Below are 20,481 nucleotides of genomic sequence, written 5' to 3'. Positions count from 1 at the left end.
GTTATGAAGAAGCACTCTGAGAGTGCAAACCTTCACCAGTTCAGCTCACGCTCCAGGCTGCATTTGCTTTATATAGGATTGTATTTACAAACTAGTATATTGTTTTTTATAAACCTGCTGTAAGAGATTTGTCAAATACTTCTTTAATTTATAATATGTGCTGTGGTTTAATGTATCATTTTATGTGTCAGTGTCTGTCTGTATTACTGCTGTTCTAAATACATCAAAAAATATGTTCTTACTTTTAGAAACATTACTCTTGTGTTACTCTGTAACCTGGCATTATAGAAACTATCTGCTGTGGTAAGTGGGATGAAGAAATAACAGAAACCAGGCAGATGTGCCTTTGACATCAAAAAATGTGAAAACTAGTCTCACAAATGTCCTCATCAGCATTGTGTCTGTCTGTCTCCACCTTGTGGGCATTTTTACACTTGTTGCGTATTTTAATGCGATCTGAACATTTTATATAAAGTAATTAAAATACTTAAAATGTTGGTTTAGAAAGTTCCTTTTTATCAAAGATGACCCAGTGTCCCCTCTGGTTAGTAATTAAATAATCAAGCACTGAAGTAGTTTAAGTCAGACAGCTCTTATTTTGGCTGACAGAAACTTTGGGGACATTCACTGAGTAACCTTTAAAACCGTTAAAAGCAAAACTGGCCATCTGAGCACACTTCCTGAATTTAAGAATTAAAACTGAAACATGGATGTTGATTTAAAGAAGGAAGAGGCAAAATGTTTTATTCTCCCACAGACTGTGGACTTGTGTTTTTCTATAATATGAAATCCATGGAGTCTCTTCTCCCTTTCTCACTGTGGACTCTCATCCACTGTTTGGATTTTGTTAAAGGTAAATCAATATGTTTCTTATACAGATGTTACTTTTAGTTATTTTTACACGAGTTTATGGTTTGTAAGTCATGAGCTTTTTTCAGTGCAGCGTGAACATTAATAATCCTCTCATCATTTGTCTTCACTGTGTAGCTGCATAGACTTCTGAGTGTTTTGACACTCTGTGGTACTTTTTGGAAAACACAGAAGTTCTTAGTTGGAGTCAGATCTGTGGAACATCAGGGGATTAAAATGGGTCTGTGGGTTTTATCCTAGTAGCTCAGGGTACTGTTGATGCCAGTTTGCCCCTCCAATGATACAGCCCAGCAGACCGTGACTGTTATATATAAGCATGTACAGCAGAATAATATACATCTTGATCCAATTTTAGTTATAATGGCTGTTGTAGCTCGTCTCTTCATATTTGCTGGTCTAGTGGAATATTTATTCTGACTCTCATGTTAATCTTTTGTGAGTCTCCCGTCTCTTTTAGCACTTACGATCAGTACAGGTTACTTCTCTGATGTTCATGTCATTGATCTCCACACACTGCATGTAGTCTACTGCATGTTAACTGATGTGTCTCAACCTGATGTTTTTGAACCTGCAGCTGCTACTCTGAGCATCCATCCCAGCAGGTCAGTCTTCTTCTATTATGAAACTGTGACTCTGAGCTGTGCAGTGCCAGTGAAGAGAAACACCTCCACAAAGTCTTCTGTTTCATGTGAGACCTGGGGCCAATTAAATGGATCATCCTGCACCATCAAAGGTGTCTACCCATCAGACAGTGGAGTGTACTGGTGTGAGTCTGACAGCAGGGAGTGCAGCAACACCATCAACATCACAGTGACAAGTAAGCTTGTAATGCCAAATTGTTGATGTTGTATCTTAAGTGAAAATAAAGTTTTGTAACTAAGGACAAAAACCAGAGTCAGAGACCACAGTTTATCTCTCTGCATTTCAGCTGGTGTCATCCTGCAGGGTCCTGCTGTTCCTCTGACTGAGGGAGACAGTGTGACACTAAACTGCTCCTATAAGGAAAAATATGCAAAGGAGTCTACGTCCAATTTCAGTACTGCTTTCTACAGAAATGGTGCTTTTATTGGAAATAGGTCTGAAGGAAGGTTGAGCCTTATCCATGTGTCCAAGGAGAATGAAGGCTTCTACAAATGTGTTCATCCCACAAAAGGAGAGTCACCAGTGAGAGGTGATGATGATGATGATGTTAGATTTCATGAAGGTTTTGTCTGATGGCTTTTAGGAACAGTTATCTGGTAGTCTAGGAGTAAAACCAAAATCAGAACAGTCATCGTCCTGTTTCTGTTTTATAGTGCCTACATTACCCATAATGCACCACAGCAGCATATAGTTCAGTCAGACATTTGAACCATAGAGTCAGATTAACCTTTAAGCTTTTTCACCCACCTACACAACAATACTTCCTAACTCCCAGTTTGCCTTTGATTTGACAAAGGCAAATATGTAGATATCTTCCAGCATTGATCGTGCCTCTTCAGATGTGCAAACTGTCAGTCCCATAGGTCACAAATGCACACCCTGCTTCTCTTTAGTTCAGAGGTCAAAGGTTCCAATTTCCAATTTTGATTCATCCAACCAGGGAATAGTTTCCTGATTTACCTGAGTCCATTTTATATTAACTTTAGCACAGAGAAGATGTTTCTGGATCGTGTTTGCATCATGGTTTCTTCTTTGTATGTTAGAGCTTTATCCTACACTTGACAAAACACCGTGCACTGTCTTTGCACTCAGTGATTTCTGTTCCTCAGTCCATGCAGTGATTTCCATGACAGCCTGTTTTTAATGAAATGCCAGATGACAGCCAGGTCTCGACTGGTAATCTGGCATACTGAGCACATTCCTAAGAGAGGAAAATAAAAATAAACTCACAACACGTGCAGAAAAATGTGTAAAGTAAACAACATCTTAGCTGTCAGGGCTACTGGTGCACCATCAAGGGTAGTACCAGTAACAGCTAGTAACAAGCCCTCTCAGTCACAGGAGATGTGCAGGAGGAGGGACCATGGTCGTGACAAAAGAGTGAGGAAGGTAAAGTTAACGTAACAGCACTTGGCATCTATTCTAAAGTTGTTCCACATTTTTTAGAAGCAATCTTTTGTGACACTACATGAAATGTCAATTTTCTTTATTTACTTTTCATGTAACATTTGGTCCTAAATAGAAAAGATGATGACAAAACCGTTTCTGTGTCACAGCTCGAGCTCCGTCTATGATTGCTCCTCCTCCTCTTCCTCTGATGTCTCTTCCCAGGCTGGCATACACAATCTTTTTGTTCCTCCTGTTGACTGGTATACTCATACTGTGTATATCCATGGGCAAAAAGTTCACTCAAGGTAAGAGTACAACACAAAAAAAATCATACTGAGAATATATTAATTTTCCACAGGGTCAAAGGTCAGATACAACACCAAACAAATAGCTTAGCTGCCAAACAAATGACAGAAAATCAATCATAAAACTAGTTTTTCAAACTTCTTTTGTCAGTCTAACAATAATTCAAGTATGAAATCAGGTGATAGATACATCTGATTGAAAATAACTTAAAAGCAGCAGCAACACATTAACATTGCTGTGAAAGATTAATGTTTTCCATTTGCAGCCTCCTCCAGTTGGACAGTAGATGCCAACTGACCACAGTGGCCTCAACTCATTACACTTTGTGAAACAGATTCTTGGTTGTGGCTCATCAGGTGACCTCAGGCATGTTTGTGTGTTGATGTTCATTAAGTGAAGACAGATATTGATGTTTTCAGCACAAATGTCACAGCAGATAAAGACAGAAAGTTATCATCAGGGATTCGTATTGTTGTTAATGAGGTCAGAGGTCAGAGCTAGTTCTCATGGCAACAATAGAAAGTGCAACTGTTGTATAACACTCCTTATATGGGATTAAATTCTGCTTTTAAAAAAAGTCCCACTACGTAAAGTTTCTGTTCCTTCTGCAGCTGAAACTGAGACAAAAATGAGAGTCTGATCATCTCTGACTGGAGTGTCTGAGGATGACGATCATGATGAACAATAACAATCATGTATCACCAGTATGTTTTGCCTACATTGTTACCTCGTGATTTAATCTGCTCTTTGTGCTGAACTGAAAACTGCAGAATTCTTACATTGGATGAGTTTTTTGTTTAAAAGACAAAAACAATGATATGTCAATGTCAAAATGTAAATAAGCTTCATGCTAGGCTTCATAGGTCAATACTAGCACTTCTCATGCTAATGTAGAAATATTTGTCTATATTATTATGGTTAAAATCAAATAAAAAGTAATGTATGTGCACCACCTCTTTTAACTGACATCACTTTAAAATCAAGATGTCAGAGCACCTTTTTGATGCTGACTGAACTCCTCTCTCTCCTCATCTGTTCATCACATCTGCTTGGATCTGTGGCAGGAGGAACTAAGATTGTTTGAAGACAAGGCCAGGAAAAAAGCCTGTTCTTTTGCAGTCCAACACAACAAATACAGAAACAGTATGCACCAAACCTCTGGTAAATGTTCATTGCATGAAAAAGGTCTACAAAAACCTGGAAAATAGCATAAGAATTGGTCCATTAATACATTTCAATTTTCCACCAATCAGAATGTAATTTTTTGTAATTTTTTTTTTTTCAAATAATGTAAAGTCAATTACCCATTAGCAATCAAATCCATTTGCTACCTGACACCAAATTGGTATAGTGTACTTGTGGCGTGGGTGTGGTCTCTGGCCAGCTGCAGAGGAGGGGTGACACAGTGAGCTCCCGGGGCGGCGCAGGGGCGGGGTGAACAGGTGTGCTGGGATCTGACATTGATTGTGTGTCTTTATATGTTGGCAGTGACAGTCGGAGGGGGAGCGGACGTGACAGCAGAGAGAGAGCGTGGGAGTGTCTGTGTCAATGAAACCACAACATCAAATAAAAGTTCTGCTGTCAACATATTTGCTCCAGCATACGTTTCTTGGGTCCAACACAACAGTACTTTTGGCATAACCACACATGGATAAATCAGCATGAAGGTACTGAGGAAGACTCTGGTTTCAAAGTGTGATGTACTGATGTCACTGAGCAGCAGTCCTGTGGTTGAGAAGGTTTTTTTTGAGTAACTGCTGTTTCAAAACCAGCCTCTATGTTTACATTTTGTCCGGGAAACACAGTACTGAGGATAATGCTCCTGATCAGAATTTCCGACTGGTGTGATGAAACTTTCCTTAGTCATAAAAGCAGAATCCCTGGCGGAACCTGTATTTTATTTTCCAATGAATTTACTCCTCTTTTGATTGCCATTAATAAAGTAATTGCAGTTCACACTACATAAAATAAAAAAAAGATGTTTTTATAAATGTGTGTGCTCCAACCTCAATTCCATTGTTTCCTTTCCAGGACTATGGCCATTTCCACATAATTTTTTTCTACAGACTTTTATTATTGGTTTCAAATGCAGTAAAAAAAAGGAAACTTATCTTTGAGTTAGTATTCACATGAAGCCATTTTTTAATTGTTTCTTGATTTATAGAAATGTTTTGTTGTATTTTGTTTAAATAACTGCTTCAGTGAATAACTGATCTCTCTCTCTCTCTGAGTGGATGCATTATACGGGTGGGTCTGAGGATGCAGAATGACTCCATCGTGCTGCTCATTAGGTTGTCTGAGGTTTTTCTGAGGAACTGCTACCAGCTCGGGTCAGGAGCACCTGACTCACCACTCCTCACTGAAGGAGTTCAGTTTGGCTGTTGGATAGTTGATCGGGTGTGGCATTGCAAAATGAGGCTCCGGCAAGATACTGAGTAGCTAAACCTACACGCTAAGAAAGTCCAGAATGGAAAGATAAAGAAAAGATAAGATAAAGAAGCCCTAAAGACAAAGTAACTGAACATTCTGAATATAATTACGGGTGATTCAGCAGAGAGTGTGTTTTGGATAAAGCATGTTAAGATTGGTGGTGAATGCTAAGTAGAAAACACAACAAAAAGGAAAAAGAGATAGAAAGCATAGACAAAAGTTTCTTGCATTAATGGGTGAATGAGGCATGTTGTGTAAAGTGCTTCAAGTGCTCAAGTACAATAAAAAAAGTGCTATGTAAAAACCAGTCCATTTACAATCACCAGTTTTCCATCATTCATCAGAAACGAAGCAGGAGTTGTCTAAGCATGCACAGCTCCTCTCTGCTATTAAAATCATGCTTCTTGGTTGCAAATCTCCTTGCTTAAAACATTGTTTTCTCCTTTAAAATACAGGTTTTAATGACTCTCACGGGGGATAAAGAATTGAGCATTGCTTTTCAAGGTTGAATCGATAACTTTTACTTTGTTCTTCATATAGTATCTGAAAATATGAAATGCTTCAGATGCGGGATGGGGGAGCATCCCAAGTAGAGACAGCTGAACAAGTAGGTAACAAACAGATGAATGTAGACATGGAAAAAGGCACAAGGTAAGTGATAAAAAAGGAAAAGAGTGAAAAGATGAAAGAACTTTTTACATGCAACGTGGTGAACAGTATTGGTCAAGTTACTTGAAAAAAGTAATCAGTAACTAATTACTGATTACTTCCCCCCAAAAGTAATCCCGTTACTTTACTGATTACTTATTTTCAAAAGAAATTAGTTACTTAGTTACTTATTAAAACATGATTTACACCCTGAGTAGGTAGTGATAGATCTTTTAGCCCAATTCTACTTTTCTGCATAATCCATCATATAAAATGTAATCAAATGGAAACATCTCTTTTTAAAACTTGTTTTATTAGTTTTGATCTTTTAACTTTATGCATCAAGCAAAAAATAAATTATATGCAACATTCTCTGACTGGAAGAAATTTGTTTAACATTTAAACCTATTTTCTGCACATTCCTGCACATAAAATAAGATATTTTTTTGTGCTTACACTCAGTCTTTCAAATAGATGCACATAAAACACAGCAGAAAATAAATAAAATCAAAGACTCAGAGGTCCTGTTGCTCTATTTTCACCTGTTTAGCAGGCAGATGTTTGCCCTGGTGCAGGTGTGCGGCAGCGGTTATGTCAGTGGAAGAATCCGGGAGTTTCTCTGTGAATTTCCCATTACATGGTAGCGCACTCGGTGCTTGCTTGGAAGGGTTTTTTTCGCTGCAAAAAGAAGTTTTCTTCCCACACAGTGAACAGCGGACGCTAATGTTTTTGTCACTTTTTACAGAATCAAACTCAAAGTAACGTCAGTACTTCCACACTTTAAACGCTGCACGCTGGGATGAATGATCTGAAATGGTTTGAAAATATTTGGTTTTGCAGTCATATGTTATTTTCTGGAAAGAAAACACATGAAGAGAGAAATATTTGAATGGAATTATTATTATTATAATTATTGCTAGTCCAAAGATAATTTTTTATATAGTAGTAGACTATCAAATGCTGTTAATAACACTGGTTTCAGTGTATTTTCATCGGAGCACAGCTTGTCTTTAACACACTATTCATACAAGAAGAGTATGAAAAACAGCATGCACGTCACTGCTGTTTTATCGATAGTTGCAGGTTATTTCTGTAAATGTTCTTTGACAAACTCAGATTTTTTTCATCCTTTCTGTATTGAATTGATAGTAGCTTTTTTTCCACAGAGACACTAACATCACCATGAAGCTGCTGACTCTGTGTGCACTTCTCTGTGCAATGATGGCTGTAACCACGGCTGGTGGTAAGTATGGCAGTATAATTTCCATTATTTATATATGAGTGTAGTTAAAAATAAAAAAATAATAGTAAAATATGCATCTTATTTATGAGAGTTAAAGCAAAGGGATTGATGCCCACAAGTGAAATGCATTTTCCAGTTTTTCAATAACTAATGTCATGCTGAATCCAACATAATAGAAAAGATATATAAGTTACCATTGTTACAATTAATTATATTGTCTTAATAAATACAAAGCATACAGCTATATATATATATATATATATATATATATATATATATATATATATATATATATATATATATATATATATATATATATATCAACGTGAAGGAAAGACAACGCCCTGTACTTCATACACATAACTGCACACCAGTACACCACCAATCCTTTAACTAATGTTTATATACCCAATGTTACTTGTATGACTTGTCAGTTATTGGATATATAATAATTAAAAGTAATACAAAATAAGATATTAACCAGAGACACATGTACAACTGTTCACTTGTCCACAGCCAAGAGTCACCAGGTCAAGAGGTGCATTTATTGTCCTGATGGTTGGAATCGAGCCCGGTGTCCTTACGGTTGGACTCAAGTCGGTAGTCGCTGCTTTGCCTACAATCAAACACCCATGAGTTGGGATTCTGCTAAGGTAATTTTATTTTACTTTTATCATCTTTAACACCTGATTGAACCACTCATTGTTTTAAAAAACCTCTGCTTTGTCCGTCTTCATTGAAGAGACACTGCTGGGGCTTGGGGGCAAACCTTGCATCAGTGCACACTTACTGGGAGCACCAAAGGATTATTCAGCTGTTTGGCAACACTGCAGTTTGGATTGGAGGAAGCAAAGGACCCAAGGTATTTTGTCAAAAGAAAATGTTAATTCCCACCTGCAGTGAAACCTAAGGCAGATACTAATGATATACAATATTATGTCAAAAATGTCCATCAACAATCTTGGGTGGAGATCTGAGGATCTGCCTTTTAGAGATTACTAACCAGGTAAATAATATGCCTAATGTGAGATTTTCCAGTTAGATATACAGAAAGTTATGTGTGGTTGCATTAAAGTGAGCTGATCTGTTGGTTAGGATTACACACAGGCCTGTCTGAACTACTTTTTTTTCAAATTTTGTCTTCTACAAGGGTACTTGGTTTTGGAGTGATGGGACCAGTTCCTCCTTTTCACAATGGTGCTGGGGAGAGCCAAGCAATGGTTACTACGAGAACTGTCTGCAGATGAGTTCTCGAGGTAATTTAGAACAGTTATCAACGAGTGCTTAATGTGTATGACTGGTTGAAGTGATCAAATATACAAGCCATAAAGGCTGGTTCTTTAGGTTTTTCATTTGAGTAACATTTGAATGATTTCTGCTCTTGAATTTTGCAGATTCAAATTGCTGGCTTGATGCATGGTGTGGATATCATCTGCCATCTGTCTGCGCCAAGAACATCGTCAAATGACAGTGTTGGACTGACACTCAAAGCATGAAACTCCCATAAAACACACACTGATGTATGATGGTGTTTGTTCTTTTTTGCAGCATTAAAGCTTCAAGCAAACATGTCCGTCTTCTTTTGTGGCACATACACATATTTTAATTAATTTTTAATTTAATTAATTATTAATTATTATTATAATTAATTTAATTTAAATATACATGATTTTTTTCTCTACCTTGTATGCATGTACAAGTTATCTTGACCAGTTACCAGACCATTACACCTAAGATGTGTTGTACAATTTGTATTTACTCCTTGATGTTTAAATGTGCTGCCAGATTAGGTGAGCATCCTATGATAATTTCAACTTTTTTGTTAACTATTTTGTGTCTTTCTGCCAACAGTATTCTTAGTACTCTCTTTATATACAGTAAAGTAAGAGGAAACTAAGATTTTTCTCTACATAACAATTGTATAAGCCGTGAGACCAGTTTTCCCGTGCTTCACTCGCGTACGTCAGTTTGAAGAGGAAAAAAGAACTCCACAGGACTCCGATGTGAAAAGATGTAACAAAAAATTTATTCCACAGTTTGCATCTTACAGGAGTGGTCAGGTTTAATTTATCCTCAACAAAATAACCTACTACGGTAGGAAAACCGTGTGGCTCTGTTCTACCCTGCTGCCGCGTATAGCTTATGCCGTATTAACTCTTTTTCTCTCTCTTCCCCCTCCCGCACCGCATGCGCTAATTTGCAAACATTCGTGATGCCCGGATTTTACTATAAACACGAGTCTTTAAGGCACATGTATTCATGGTACTACGTAACCAAACCAACACAGCAATAAAATAATTTTAGTTCCACCATAAACATGCATTTACTTCTTAAATTATTAATTACACAAACAAGCTTAACAACAGCAAAATATAAATACTAAAACATATGAACTATCTTAACTTGGCTCCCACAACAATTACAATACAAGGAAACATATATGTAGCTTGCTGTGCATGTACTCATCTCTGAGCACAGAAAAAATGACAAAAATGAAGGCCTAAATCCTTGATAGTAAGCATAATAAAACACAATAATCTAATGACTTATTGATGATTATACAAGGTTCGATCCTGGATTAATGATTATTTTCAGTTTCTAAAAGGACTAAACTAAACTAAAAGGAGAGCAAACAGTCCAGCAACCACAGCATGTTTCACAATGTGCTGCATGAGTATAGACATAATACAAATGTCATGAAATACAGGACTCGCTTGTTGTGCACAGCACTTGAGTAAATTACCACTGTGAATCATTTGAGTCTCAAAAGCAAAACAAAATTGTATTGAACATAAGAGGCTAGAATTGTGTACTCCATTGCATTTTGTTCATATAAGGAAGTCCGGGTAATAACCTTATATGAGCGAGGCTTTCGGCTTCATGCCATTCGATAGTTTCAGAACCGTTAAATGTTTAAGATCTCTCTCAGAGACAGCTCTTTTCTGACGAAATATGAAAGAAATATCTTCTTTAATAACCACCAACACAGGAAGACACTGTGCACTCAACATTTTACTCTGTTATCTTCCTGATGCACATGACACATGTTACACTTCAAAAACATTCCTACTGTAAACATTATGGATGAACCAAAATTACGTCCAACAAGGTGCCACAAAAAATAACTTATGTCACACAAATAAGGTAAGATAAGTGATAGTGAACTATTTAAATATAAAAAAATAATATTGCAAAAACTAATATGCAACATAAATGTAAGATAAGATAACTCTTTATTGTCATTGTACAGTCATACATAGTACAATGAAATTGGAAAAACTGTCCCACATTTGCACTATGTACAACACAACACAGTAACTTGAGTAATAAAAAGAAGAAGAAGAAGTGTATGGTTATTGCACATTATTGTTATCATTATACCTTGTTATAAATTTAAATATTATTATTGTTATTGTTGTTACCCCCAAAAAAAGTACAGGGAGGTAGCCAATCTGGTCAGCTGTTAGCACTGATTAGGGCTATTGCCCTGTCCTTTGGTCTGTTTGCCCATATGTTAATATATACATGTATATTATAATCTACACAAATTAAATGTGGACAAATATAAATACATGTGCCATGACTAAGGTTACAAAACTGACAGCTAAAGCTCCTTTCAGTGGATTTGATATCAGCTTTTATTTTGATACTGATTGTTTTTTATATCTGTTTAAACTAATGAACGATATCCTTAATCTTGAATTCAGCTCTGTGATCAGAAATGCTTCCTGGTGAAAAATAGTCTCACTAATGTCCTCATCATTAGTATGTCTGTCTGTCTCCACTTTGTGGACATTTTGACCCTTGTTGCTTGTTTCAATGCAATCTGAACACTACATATAAAGTAATATAAATACTTATAATCTTGGTTTTGAAAGTTTCATTCATAAAAGATGACCCAGTGTCTCCTCTGGTTAGTAAGATAAAATAATCAAACACTGAAGCACTTTTCAATAGTTTATGTCAGCCAGCTCTTATTTTGACTGACACGAAGAAACGTCAAGGACATTCACTAAGTAACCTTTAAAAGCAAAACTGCCCATCTGAGCACACTTCCTTAATTCGGGGGTTTAAAACTGAAACACGGGTGTTGATTTAAAGAAGGAAGAGACAAATGTTTTATTCTCCCACACACTGTGGACTTGTTTTTCATATTGTTTTCTATAATATGAAATCCATGGAGTCTCTTTCCACTTTCTCACTGTGGACTCTAATCCACTGTTTGGATTTTGTTAAAGGTAGATCAATATGTTTCTATTACAGATGTTACTTTTAATTCAATTTACACATAGGTTTATTAGTTGTGAGTCGCCTTTTTCAGTGCAGTGTGAACATTAACATTAACATTGTCTTCTGTCTTCACTGTGTAACTGCATCGATTCATTTATTATTTTTAATGCTCTTAAAGCCTCAAACAGTTGAGAAGGTGTCGTTCCGACTTTGCAGCTGTAACATGTAACACTAGACTGTACTTTAATGCTAAACAGTGGATGCCAGTTTGCCCCTCCAATGATACAGCCCAGCAGACCGTGACTGTTATATATAAGCATGTACAGCAGAATAATATACATCTTGATCCAATTTTAGTTATAATGGCTGTTGTAGCTCGTCTCTTCATATTTGCTGGTCTAGTGGAATATTTATTCTGACTCTCATGTTAATCTTTTGTGAGTCTCCCGTCTCTTTTAGCACTTACGATCAGTACAGGTTACTTCTCTGATGTTCATGTCATTGATCTCCACACACTGCATGTTAACTGATGTGTCTCGACCTGATGTTTTTGAACCTGCAGCTGCTACTCTCAGCATCCATCCCAGCAGGTCAGTCTTCTTCTATTATGAAACTGTGACTCTGAGCTGTGCAGTGCCAGGCAGCTTCAGCAGCTGGACAGTGAAGAGAAACACCTCCACAAAGTCTTCTGTTTCATGTGAGACCTGGGGCCAATTAAATGGATCATCCTGCACCATCAAAGGTGTCTACCCATCAGACAGTGGAGTGTACTGGTGTGAGTCTGACAGCGGGGAGTGCAGCAACACCATCAACATCACAGTGACAAGTAAGCTTGCTAAGTAATGTCAGATTGTTGATGTTGTAGCTTAAGTAAAAATAAAATTAACACATTTTGCAACTTTGTAACCAAGGACAAAAACCAGAGTCAGAGACCACAGTTTCTCTCTCTGCATTTCAGCTGGTGTCATCCTGCAGGGTCCTGCTGTTCCTCTGACTGAGGGAGACAGTGTGACACTAAACTGCTCCTATAAGGAAAAATATGCAAAGGAATCTACGTCCAATTTCAGTACTGCTTTCTACAGAAATGGTACTTTTATTGAAAAAACGTCTGACGGAAGGTTGAGCTTTATCCATGTGTCCAAGGAGAACGAAGGCTCCTACAAGTGTGAACATCCCACTAAAGGACAGTCACCGGAGATTTGGCTGGAAGTGAGAGGTGATGATGATGATATTAAGTTTCATGAAGGTTTCGTCTGATGGGTTTTAGGAACAGGTATCCAGTAGTCTAGGAGTAAAACTATAAATCAGAACCCTCATCCTCCTGTTTGCCTATGTAATGCGGATACGAAAGCTGATGCGCCAGAATGTCATGCTGAGTAGAATGATTATTTTAAATACAAGGGGGAGCAAGCGAGTCAAATACCAAGGGCACAAGCAGGTCTAATCGGAAACAGTTTATTTCCAGACAAAAAAACTCTTCTCTAACTCTTAAAAAACATACGCAATAAAATGTTATCAATATACTAAAATCCCCATGGAGACTAAATAAAACAATTCTAAAACCGATAAAAATACAATTTTCTATATTCACTATAATTCCCTGGTGCAATTATGCCAGATGTTTATTACGGGTCCACCAGCAGTCCAGGAATCCCTTCTCCAGAGCGAGGTCCACACCAGCCCGCAGACGAGGAGGAGCCTCCTATCCCCCTCTCGTCCCTTCAGTAGGCCCAAGATGGGCCTGCACTGCATTAGATTTACTTACATACAGTGTCCCAACATTTTTAGGGTCCCAAAAATGTTCAAGGTCTGTGTTTAGCATTCTCAGTAATGAACGCAAATTAAAGGTCAAAGTACTTTTTCAAACTCTCCCATTTTTATTCGCAAACTGCAAACTGCTGAAAAAATTGTCATCCACATGAAGCTCTTCAGGTTTCTTTGATTTAAAACTATATATGAGCTGCTTCCTGCAGATTCAGTGGCTCCACGATAAAATGCAGTGAAAGGCCGTTTTAGTGTTAAACGACACATTTCAGACACACCTCGATGTGTCCTGTTGAATGTTTTTATGTAAATACACACATACTGGGGTGACTGTAGCTCAGGTGGTAGAGCGGGTCACCTACTCACCAGAAGGTTGGTGGTTTGATCCCAGGCTCTTCCAGTCTACATGCCAAATATCCTTGGGCAAGATACTAACCCCATGTTGCCCTCTGGTGCATCCATCGGAGTGTGAATGCGAGTGAATGTTAGATAGAAGCACTACAAACCGTAGATAAAAGTGAATGCACGAGTTGTATAAAATGCTTTGAGTGCTCAATGAGAGTAGAAAAGCGCTTTGTAAGAGCGAGTCCGTTTACACAGTAAACTCTTCACCACTACATGAACGATGGATTTTCTTTATTTACTTTTCATGTAACATTTGGTCCTAAACAGGAAAAATGATGACAAAACTTTTTCTGTGTCACAGCTCGAGCTCCGTCTACGACTGCTCCTCCTCCTCTGATGTCTCTTCCCAGGCTGGCATACACAATCTTTTTGTTCATCCTGTTCACTGGTATACTCATACTGTGTATATCCATGTGCAAAGGTTGACTCAAGGTAAGAGTAAAACAAAAAAATATATATTTAGAATAATATATTCAATTTCAGAGGTCAGAGGTCCAATACAACATCGTAGCTGCCAAACAAATGTAAAAAAAAAAAATCCATCATAAAACTATTTTTCCAAACTCATTTTGTCAGTCTAACAATAATTCAAGTATAAAATCTGGCGATGGATACATCTGATTGAAAATAACTTAAAAGCAGCAGCAACACTTTAACCTCTTGCTGTGAAAGATTCACGTCTTCCATTTGCAGCCTCCTCCAGTTGGACAGTAGATGCCAACTGACCACAGTGGTGTAACGAAGCTTCTCAACTCATTACACTTTGTGAAACAGATCCTTGGTTGTGGCTCATCAGGTGACCTCAGGCATGTTTGTATGTTGATGTTCATTAAGTGAAGAAAATATTCATGATTTAAAAACAATGTCACAGCAGATAAAGACAGACAATTATCATCAGGGATTCGTATTGTTGTTAATGAGGTCAGAGGTCAGAGCTAGTTCTCATGGCAACAATAGAAAGTGCAACTTTTGTATAACACTGCTTATATGGGATTAAATTCTGCTTTTAAAAAAAGTCCCACTAAGTTTCTGTTCCTCCTGCAGCTGAAACTGAGACAAAAATGAGAGTCTGATCATCTCTGACTGGAGTGTCTGAGGATGAAGATCATGATGAACAATAACGATCAATGTATCACCAGGATTAAAGTAACATTTTTATTTGTTTAACTTTTTTAACTTTATAACTTTTTAACAGCTGATGTTTTGCCTACACTGTTAGCTCATGACCTGATGATCAATCTGCTGTTTGCGCTGAACTGAAAACTGCATAATTCTCACATTTGATGTGTTTTTGGTTTAAAAGACAAAAACAATGATTATGTCAATGTCAAAATGTACATTAGGTTCATGCTAGTCTTCATATGTCAATATTAACACTCCCATGCTAACGTAGTAATGTCTTTATTATTGTAGTTAAAATCAAATAAAAAGTAATGTATTATGTTTCTTATTTGCTCTGTATATTACATTTTATAAAACGTTTCTTTTAGGAAAGCAGGGGTACATGAACGTCCTTCTTGTGTCATAATGTCATAATTATCATCAATATTAAACTAAAAATGACCAAATGTGGAGCTACATGTGGACCTATCAGTTGATATGTTGTATGGCACTGCACATATAAAGGTGTGGGGCTATGGCTGCTTTGTTATTTAACCATAGTGATGACTAGTTCCACATTTTGCCTTAATCCAAAATTGATTTAATTCATCATCCCAGCCCATACAGCAGTATATGAATGACTAACCTCGTATTGTGGATGGATTATCTCAGTTGTTCTCCTGGCTGAAGTTTGGTCCTTTTACAGCATCCTGCCATGTGATTACATTTGTTCCTGACCACCGAGAACACTCACGTTAACTTTTATCGAGTGGAAAAAAAGTTAGTTTGTTTATATTATGCTAACATAGCTGTGTCGCTAGCGGTCACGTAGCACATCATTATATACCAGCTAGCCAAACTTCAGTAACCCTACAAACGTCACTGCTGTTTAGTTTTCTGTCTTCATTTATGTTGGAAGTGATAACAGAGCTGTATGTTTTAATTTGTTTCCAAAACCCCACAGTCAGGACATGCTATATTGTATTTAGATAGAAGCTAGCGAGCTAACTTCCTGCTAACTTCTAACTCCGTTAAATGTCATAAATTCCGTTTTCATGGTTGCCTGGATGTTAAACTCAATTCTTACACCTGGTAGAGCAGAACGCTGATCATTTTATTAAAGATGAAAGACTTTAGACAGTTTTTCAACTCTCAGTAATACCATAGTGATCGTTTGATATGTGGACCTGCAGCGGAGTTTAGGCCCAGACACGGCTAGTGACTGATTTTAAGTTCTTGTATTATTCTTATTTATGGTTGAGTTAGCTTTGGTTTAACCATTACTATCATCTGTCTTCTTGGTTTATGTGTTTTGTTTTTTGTTCAGTCTGTGTTTAATGTCTGTGTGTTCCATATTGTCAGGTTTGTGTTGTCATGTCTCTGTGTTTCCTGTTTTATTTTGAAAGTCTTGGGTGTCCTGTGTCTTCTATGCTGAATATGTTTAGTTGTACTTTTTTCCCTGTGATGTCATTATGCTCATTAGTGCCAGCTTTTCCCCAGGTGTATCCACTTCCCTCTGTGTATTTAGTCTGTGTGTTTTCATCCAGTCTTTGTCAGATCATCTGTGTTTCTTTCCTCCACGTAATGTTAAGCTCACGTATTTCACGATTCAACTCAGGTAATGCTCATGTTCCATGTTCATGTTTTTTCCTCATAGCTTCTCACATGCTCCTGCCCTGAATCATGTTCATGTCTTTTGTCATAGTTTTGTTTCTTCCAGTTTAGGTTTTAGTTTAGTTTTCGTCCCTGTTCACTTTATCTTGTTATTTGTACTCATATAATCACCCGTAACAAAGGGCTTTTTATTCATTCTACATTCAGTTTTTTGTCTGCATTTGGGTCCACTCATACAGGGCTCAACATACAGTCAGTGGACAATAATGTTCTCATAAATAAACAAATGTATCGTTATCTTGTTAATTACTTAGTCAGCAGCTCCATGTTCTGGTGGGATTTGTGAATCTATGTGCACAACAACTGGTCTAAACTACTATTTTCTTTCCTGAACTGCACCTCAGGCCCCAATTCACTCAATTCAGTCTTTCTCTACCTCACCAGAGACACAGATCTCTTCAAGTCCTCCTCATGCTTTGAGGAAGTTGAGGTAATACATTTGTATGATTGAAGTTGTGTCTGAATACGTCACTTCATAGTCTATGTCTCCCCCTTGCTGTCTGATCACAAAGAGTCCTTGCCACTTAGGAAGTAACTTTGAGCTTAACTAAGAAGCATTACAAACACTTTGTTTCCTGGTGAAACATGTCTAAGTCAAGACTCTGTGTTGTACAGATACTGCTTCCTGGACCTGAAGCAAATTCTCTCGTAATAACCTACCAAGAACCAGGAGCTTCGCTCACAGGTCCAGAACGTAATGAGTCATAGTTTACTTGGACTCATGCTGCTTCATACTTGGATTATGACATCATCATATGCAGTGTGTGGTACATGAGGCCGTACTGTACTGCATTGCAAAATGCTGTTGCAATGCAGCAACATCTGCATTATTCTATTCTATTAACAAATACAGAAACAGTATGCACCATACTTCTGTTAAACATTCACTGTATGTGTAGACAGCAGCATGGAAAAGGTCTGCAAAAACCTGGAAAATAGTAGTACTGATTTCTAGTATCTGAACATGTGATATACACACAAAATCAGAAAGTCAATTACCGAGTAGCAATCAAAGCAATTTTCTACCTGACACATTGGTATAGTGTACTTTTAGCATAATAGACATGGATAAATCAGCATGAAGGTACTGAGGAAGACTCTGGTTTTAAAGTGTGATGTACTGATGTCCCTGAGCAGCAGTCCTGTGGTTCAGAGTGAAACTAACGCCCCTCTCTTACTGCCAAAAATGGGACACACTGAGTGAAAAACGTTTTTTGGAGTAACTGTTGTTTCAAAATGAGCCTCTATTATTAGTCTGGCGGAGCTTAAGAAATTACATTTTGTCCATGAAACACACAGTACGAAGGATAATGCTGCTGATCAAAATTTCTGACTGGAGTTTCGTGGTGAAATGTTCCTTAGTTAAAAAAGCAGCATCCCTGGTGGAACCTGTATTTTATTTTACAGTGAATTTACTGCTCTTTCAATTGGCATTAACCCTTTAATAGAACCAAGTCCGCCAGAGCTTATCTTTATATTTTTACATGCTGTAGTGCTATTTTTGGGAGCATTTCAAGTTGCTATACATCAATACAATCGTTATAGCCCAGATTTTAATAAAATGTATGCATTAAGTGCATAATTACTACATAAATTTCAAAAAAAGTGCAATAAACTACAAAAATTAAAAAAACATTTTTGCCTTTTTTTTTTTTTTTTTACATATATTTCTAGTTAGAGAAAATTAAGAGGTTTATCCCTCAAAACTGTAAATATAAAAAAGTTGCACAAAATAGTTTCCAACCATAGGATATTTATTTTGAGTGACTTCATAGGTTTATTTTTGAGTTACACCAATTTGTATATACTGCAGGAAAAACAACAATAAATCCTATAATACAAATTTGCAAAAAAAAACAGCATGTGCATCAAAATAAACTATTTCCAGCAGTGCAATTTGAGCTCTAAGCATCACAGAAACAGTTTTTTTTGTTGCTGCAAATGCTTTTTATGACATTTTTTTGCAAAGCTATATGTGGAAGGAAACCGTGACCTAGGGCAAGCTGATGGCATAAGATGTAAGTACAACTCCCCCAGATTCTTAAAAAAATATTGCGCAAGCTTACGTGTTTCCAGTTCTACAGGGATTTAAATAGTTGCGCAAAATGGAGGTTAAATAGCACTTTTTTTATTCTCCTTGAGTACAACCACGTTTTTTTTAAAATCTTTTTTAAATCTTTTTTTTTTCTTATGGTTTTTATCTAGCATTCACCAGTTAGAGTTCAGTATCTTGACGGATCCTCACTTTGCACTTTCATACCTGACTAGCTATTCCACAGCTAAACTAAACTCCACTGAGCAGCTGAGAACAGGAGCCAGTTTTATGGCGTAGTAGTGAGTCAACTGCTCCTGACCTTAACTGGTGGCAGTTACCGAGAAAAATTCTCCACACCTCAGACAACCTGACCACAACTGTGATGGAGTCATTCTGCATCCCCAGATCCACCCATCCACCATGTCCACTCAGAGAGAGAGAGAGAGAGAGAGAGAGAGAGAGAGAGATCAGGCATTTTGTGAAGCAACATTTCTATAAATCAAGAAACAATAATCCTCCACAAAATGTTTCTCTCTTCATGTGAGCACTAACTGAAAGATACGTTCTTCTTGTTTTCCCTTTTTTAAAAACTGTATCTGAAAACAAGAATAAAAAAATCTGGAAATGGCCATAGTCCAGGAAACAGTGGAACATTCCCTGAGTGCCTAAGGTTGGAGCACATATTTATAAAAATATGTGACCTGCGATTACCTCATTAATAGAATAGAATAATGCAGATGTTGCTGCATTGCAACAGCATTTTGCACCACAGTATCTGGGGTACCATTTGGGAGGCAGGCACATGCACCTGCAGATGAGCAAAACAGCAGCCATTGTATCCTGCCTGCATCCCAAGATAAAGAAAGAGGTACATCAGTTCTTGGGGCGGGCTGGTTACTATTGTTGGTCCATGCTCAGCTTTGCACAGCTGACCTACAATAATACATACAGGTGACCCTGAATCCTCCCTTAGTTATGCTGCAATAGGCATAGGCTGCTTGGGGATTCCCATGATGCATTGAGTGTTTTTTCCTTCTCAGTCACCTTTCTCACTCACTATGTGTTAATAGACCTCTCTGCATTAGGTCATATCTGTTATTAATTTCTGTCTCTCTTCCACAGCATGTCTTTATCCTGTTTTCCTTCTCTCACCCCAACCAGTCGCAGCAGATGGCTCCGCCCCTCCCTGAGCCTGGTTCTGCCGGAGGTTTCTTCCTGTTAAAAGGGAGTTTTTCCTTCCCATTGTCACCAAAGTGCTTGCTCATAGGGGGTCATATGATTGTTGGGTTTTTCTCTGTATTTTTTCTCCGCATCCGCACAAAAACAAAAATGAACAGCTTGTAGAGCTGGGGGGGTCATATATAGATAAGAACTGGGAGGGGTGTGTTTGGAGGCGTGGTCCCGCTCCTGAAATTCAGATAATTTATCTCCAAGTAAAGTTTGGAATCTGTATTTTATTTTCGACTTTATTTTCCACTTTCTACGCAAAATTAATTTCTGCAGTCTCTGCATGCACACATATATGTAGATATATATATATATATATATATATATATATATATATATATATATATATATATATACACACATATATATACATATATATATATATATATATATATATATATATATATATATGTGTGTATATATATATATATATATATATATATATATATATATATGTATTTTTTTTTTTATATATTTATATATATATATATTTATTTGCAGAAATTTCTTTTCTTCT

General features: G+C 37.2%; 3 protein-coding genes across 3 annotated transcripts; all 3 read left to right on the top strand.

Moving 5' to 3' along the window:
- The first annotated feature begins 738 nt into the window (after window positions 1–738).
- On the top strand, window positions 739–3,073 carry LOC146522961 (Fc receptor-like protein 5). Its single transcript, XM_085142710.1, has 3 exons — window positions 739–853; window positions 1,445–1,687; window positions 1,799–3,073. The coding sequence occupies exons 1-3, from the start codon at window positions 739–741 to the stop codon at window positions 2,083–2,085; spliced, it is 645 nt and encodes a 214-aa protein (XP_084998836.1). The 3' UTR covers window positions 2,086–3,073.
- Window positions 3,074–4,385: 1,312 nt separating this feature from the next.
- LOC146522960 (type-2 ice-structuring protein-like) lies at window positions 4,386–9,108 on the top strand. Its single transcript, XM_085142924.1, has 5 exons — window positions 4,386–7,528; window positions 8,045–8,181; window positions 8,271–8,390; window positions 8,679–8,784; window positions 8,923–9,108. Exons 1-5 carry the CDS (start codon window positions 7,468–7,470, stop codon window positions 8,994–8,996), a joined length of 498 nt encoding a protein of 165 aa, XP_084999050.1. The 5' UTR covers window positions 4,386–7,467; the 3' UTR covers window positions 8,997–9,108.
- A 2,305-nt stretch (window positions 9,109–11,413) lies between these two features.
- Window positions 11,414–15,638, top strand: LOC146522959 (Fc receptor-like protein 5). The gene is made up of 5 exons (XM_085142312.1): window positions 11,414–11,766; window positions 12,321–12,584; window positions 12,717–12,974; window positions 14,229–14,359; window positions 14,972–15,638. Exons 1-4 carry the CDS (start codon window positions 11,643–11,645, stop codon window positions 14,351–14,353), a joined length of 771 nt encoding a protein of 256 aa, XP_084998438.1. The 5' UTR covers window positions 11,414–11,642; the 3' UTR covers window positions 14,354–14,359; window positions 14,972–15,638.
- The last annotated feature ends 4,843 nt before the right edge of the window (window positions 15,639–20,481 follow it).

This window comes from Neolamprologus multifasciatus, chromosome 3 (assembly GCF_963576455.1).
Source record: "Neolamprologus multifasciatus chromosome 3, fNeoMul1.2, whole genome shotgun sequence".
In the NCBI taxonomy this organism is placed as follows: Eukaryota; Metazoa; Chordata; class Actinopteri; order Cichliformes; family Cichlidae; genus Neolamprologus; species Neolamprologus multifasciatus.
The sequence above is the reverse complement of the archived record's forward strand: the minus strand, read 5'-3'. Positions and strand labels throughout refer to the sequence as shown.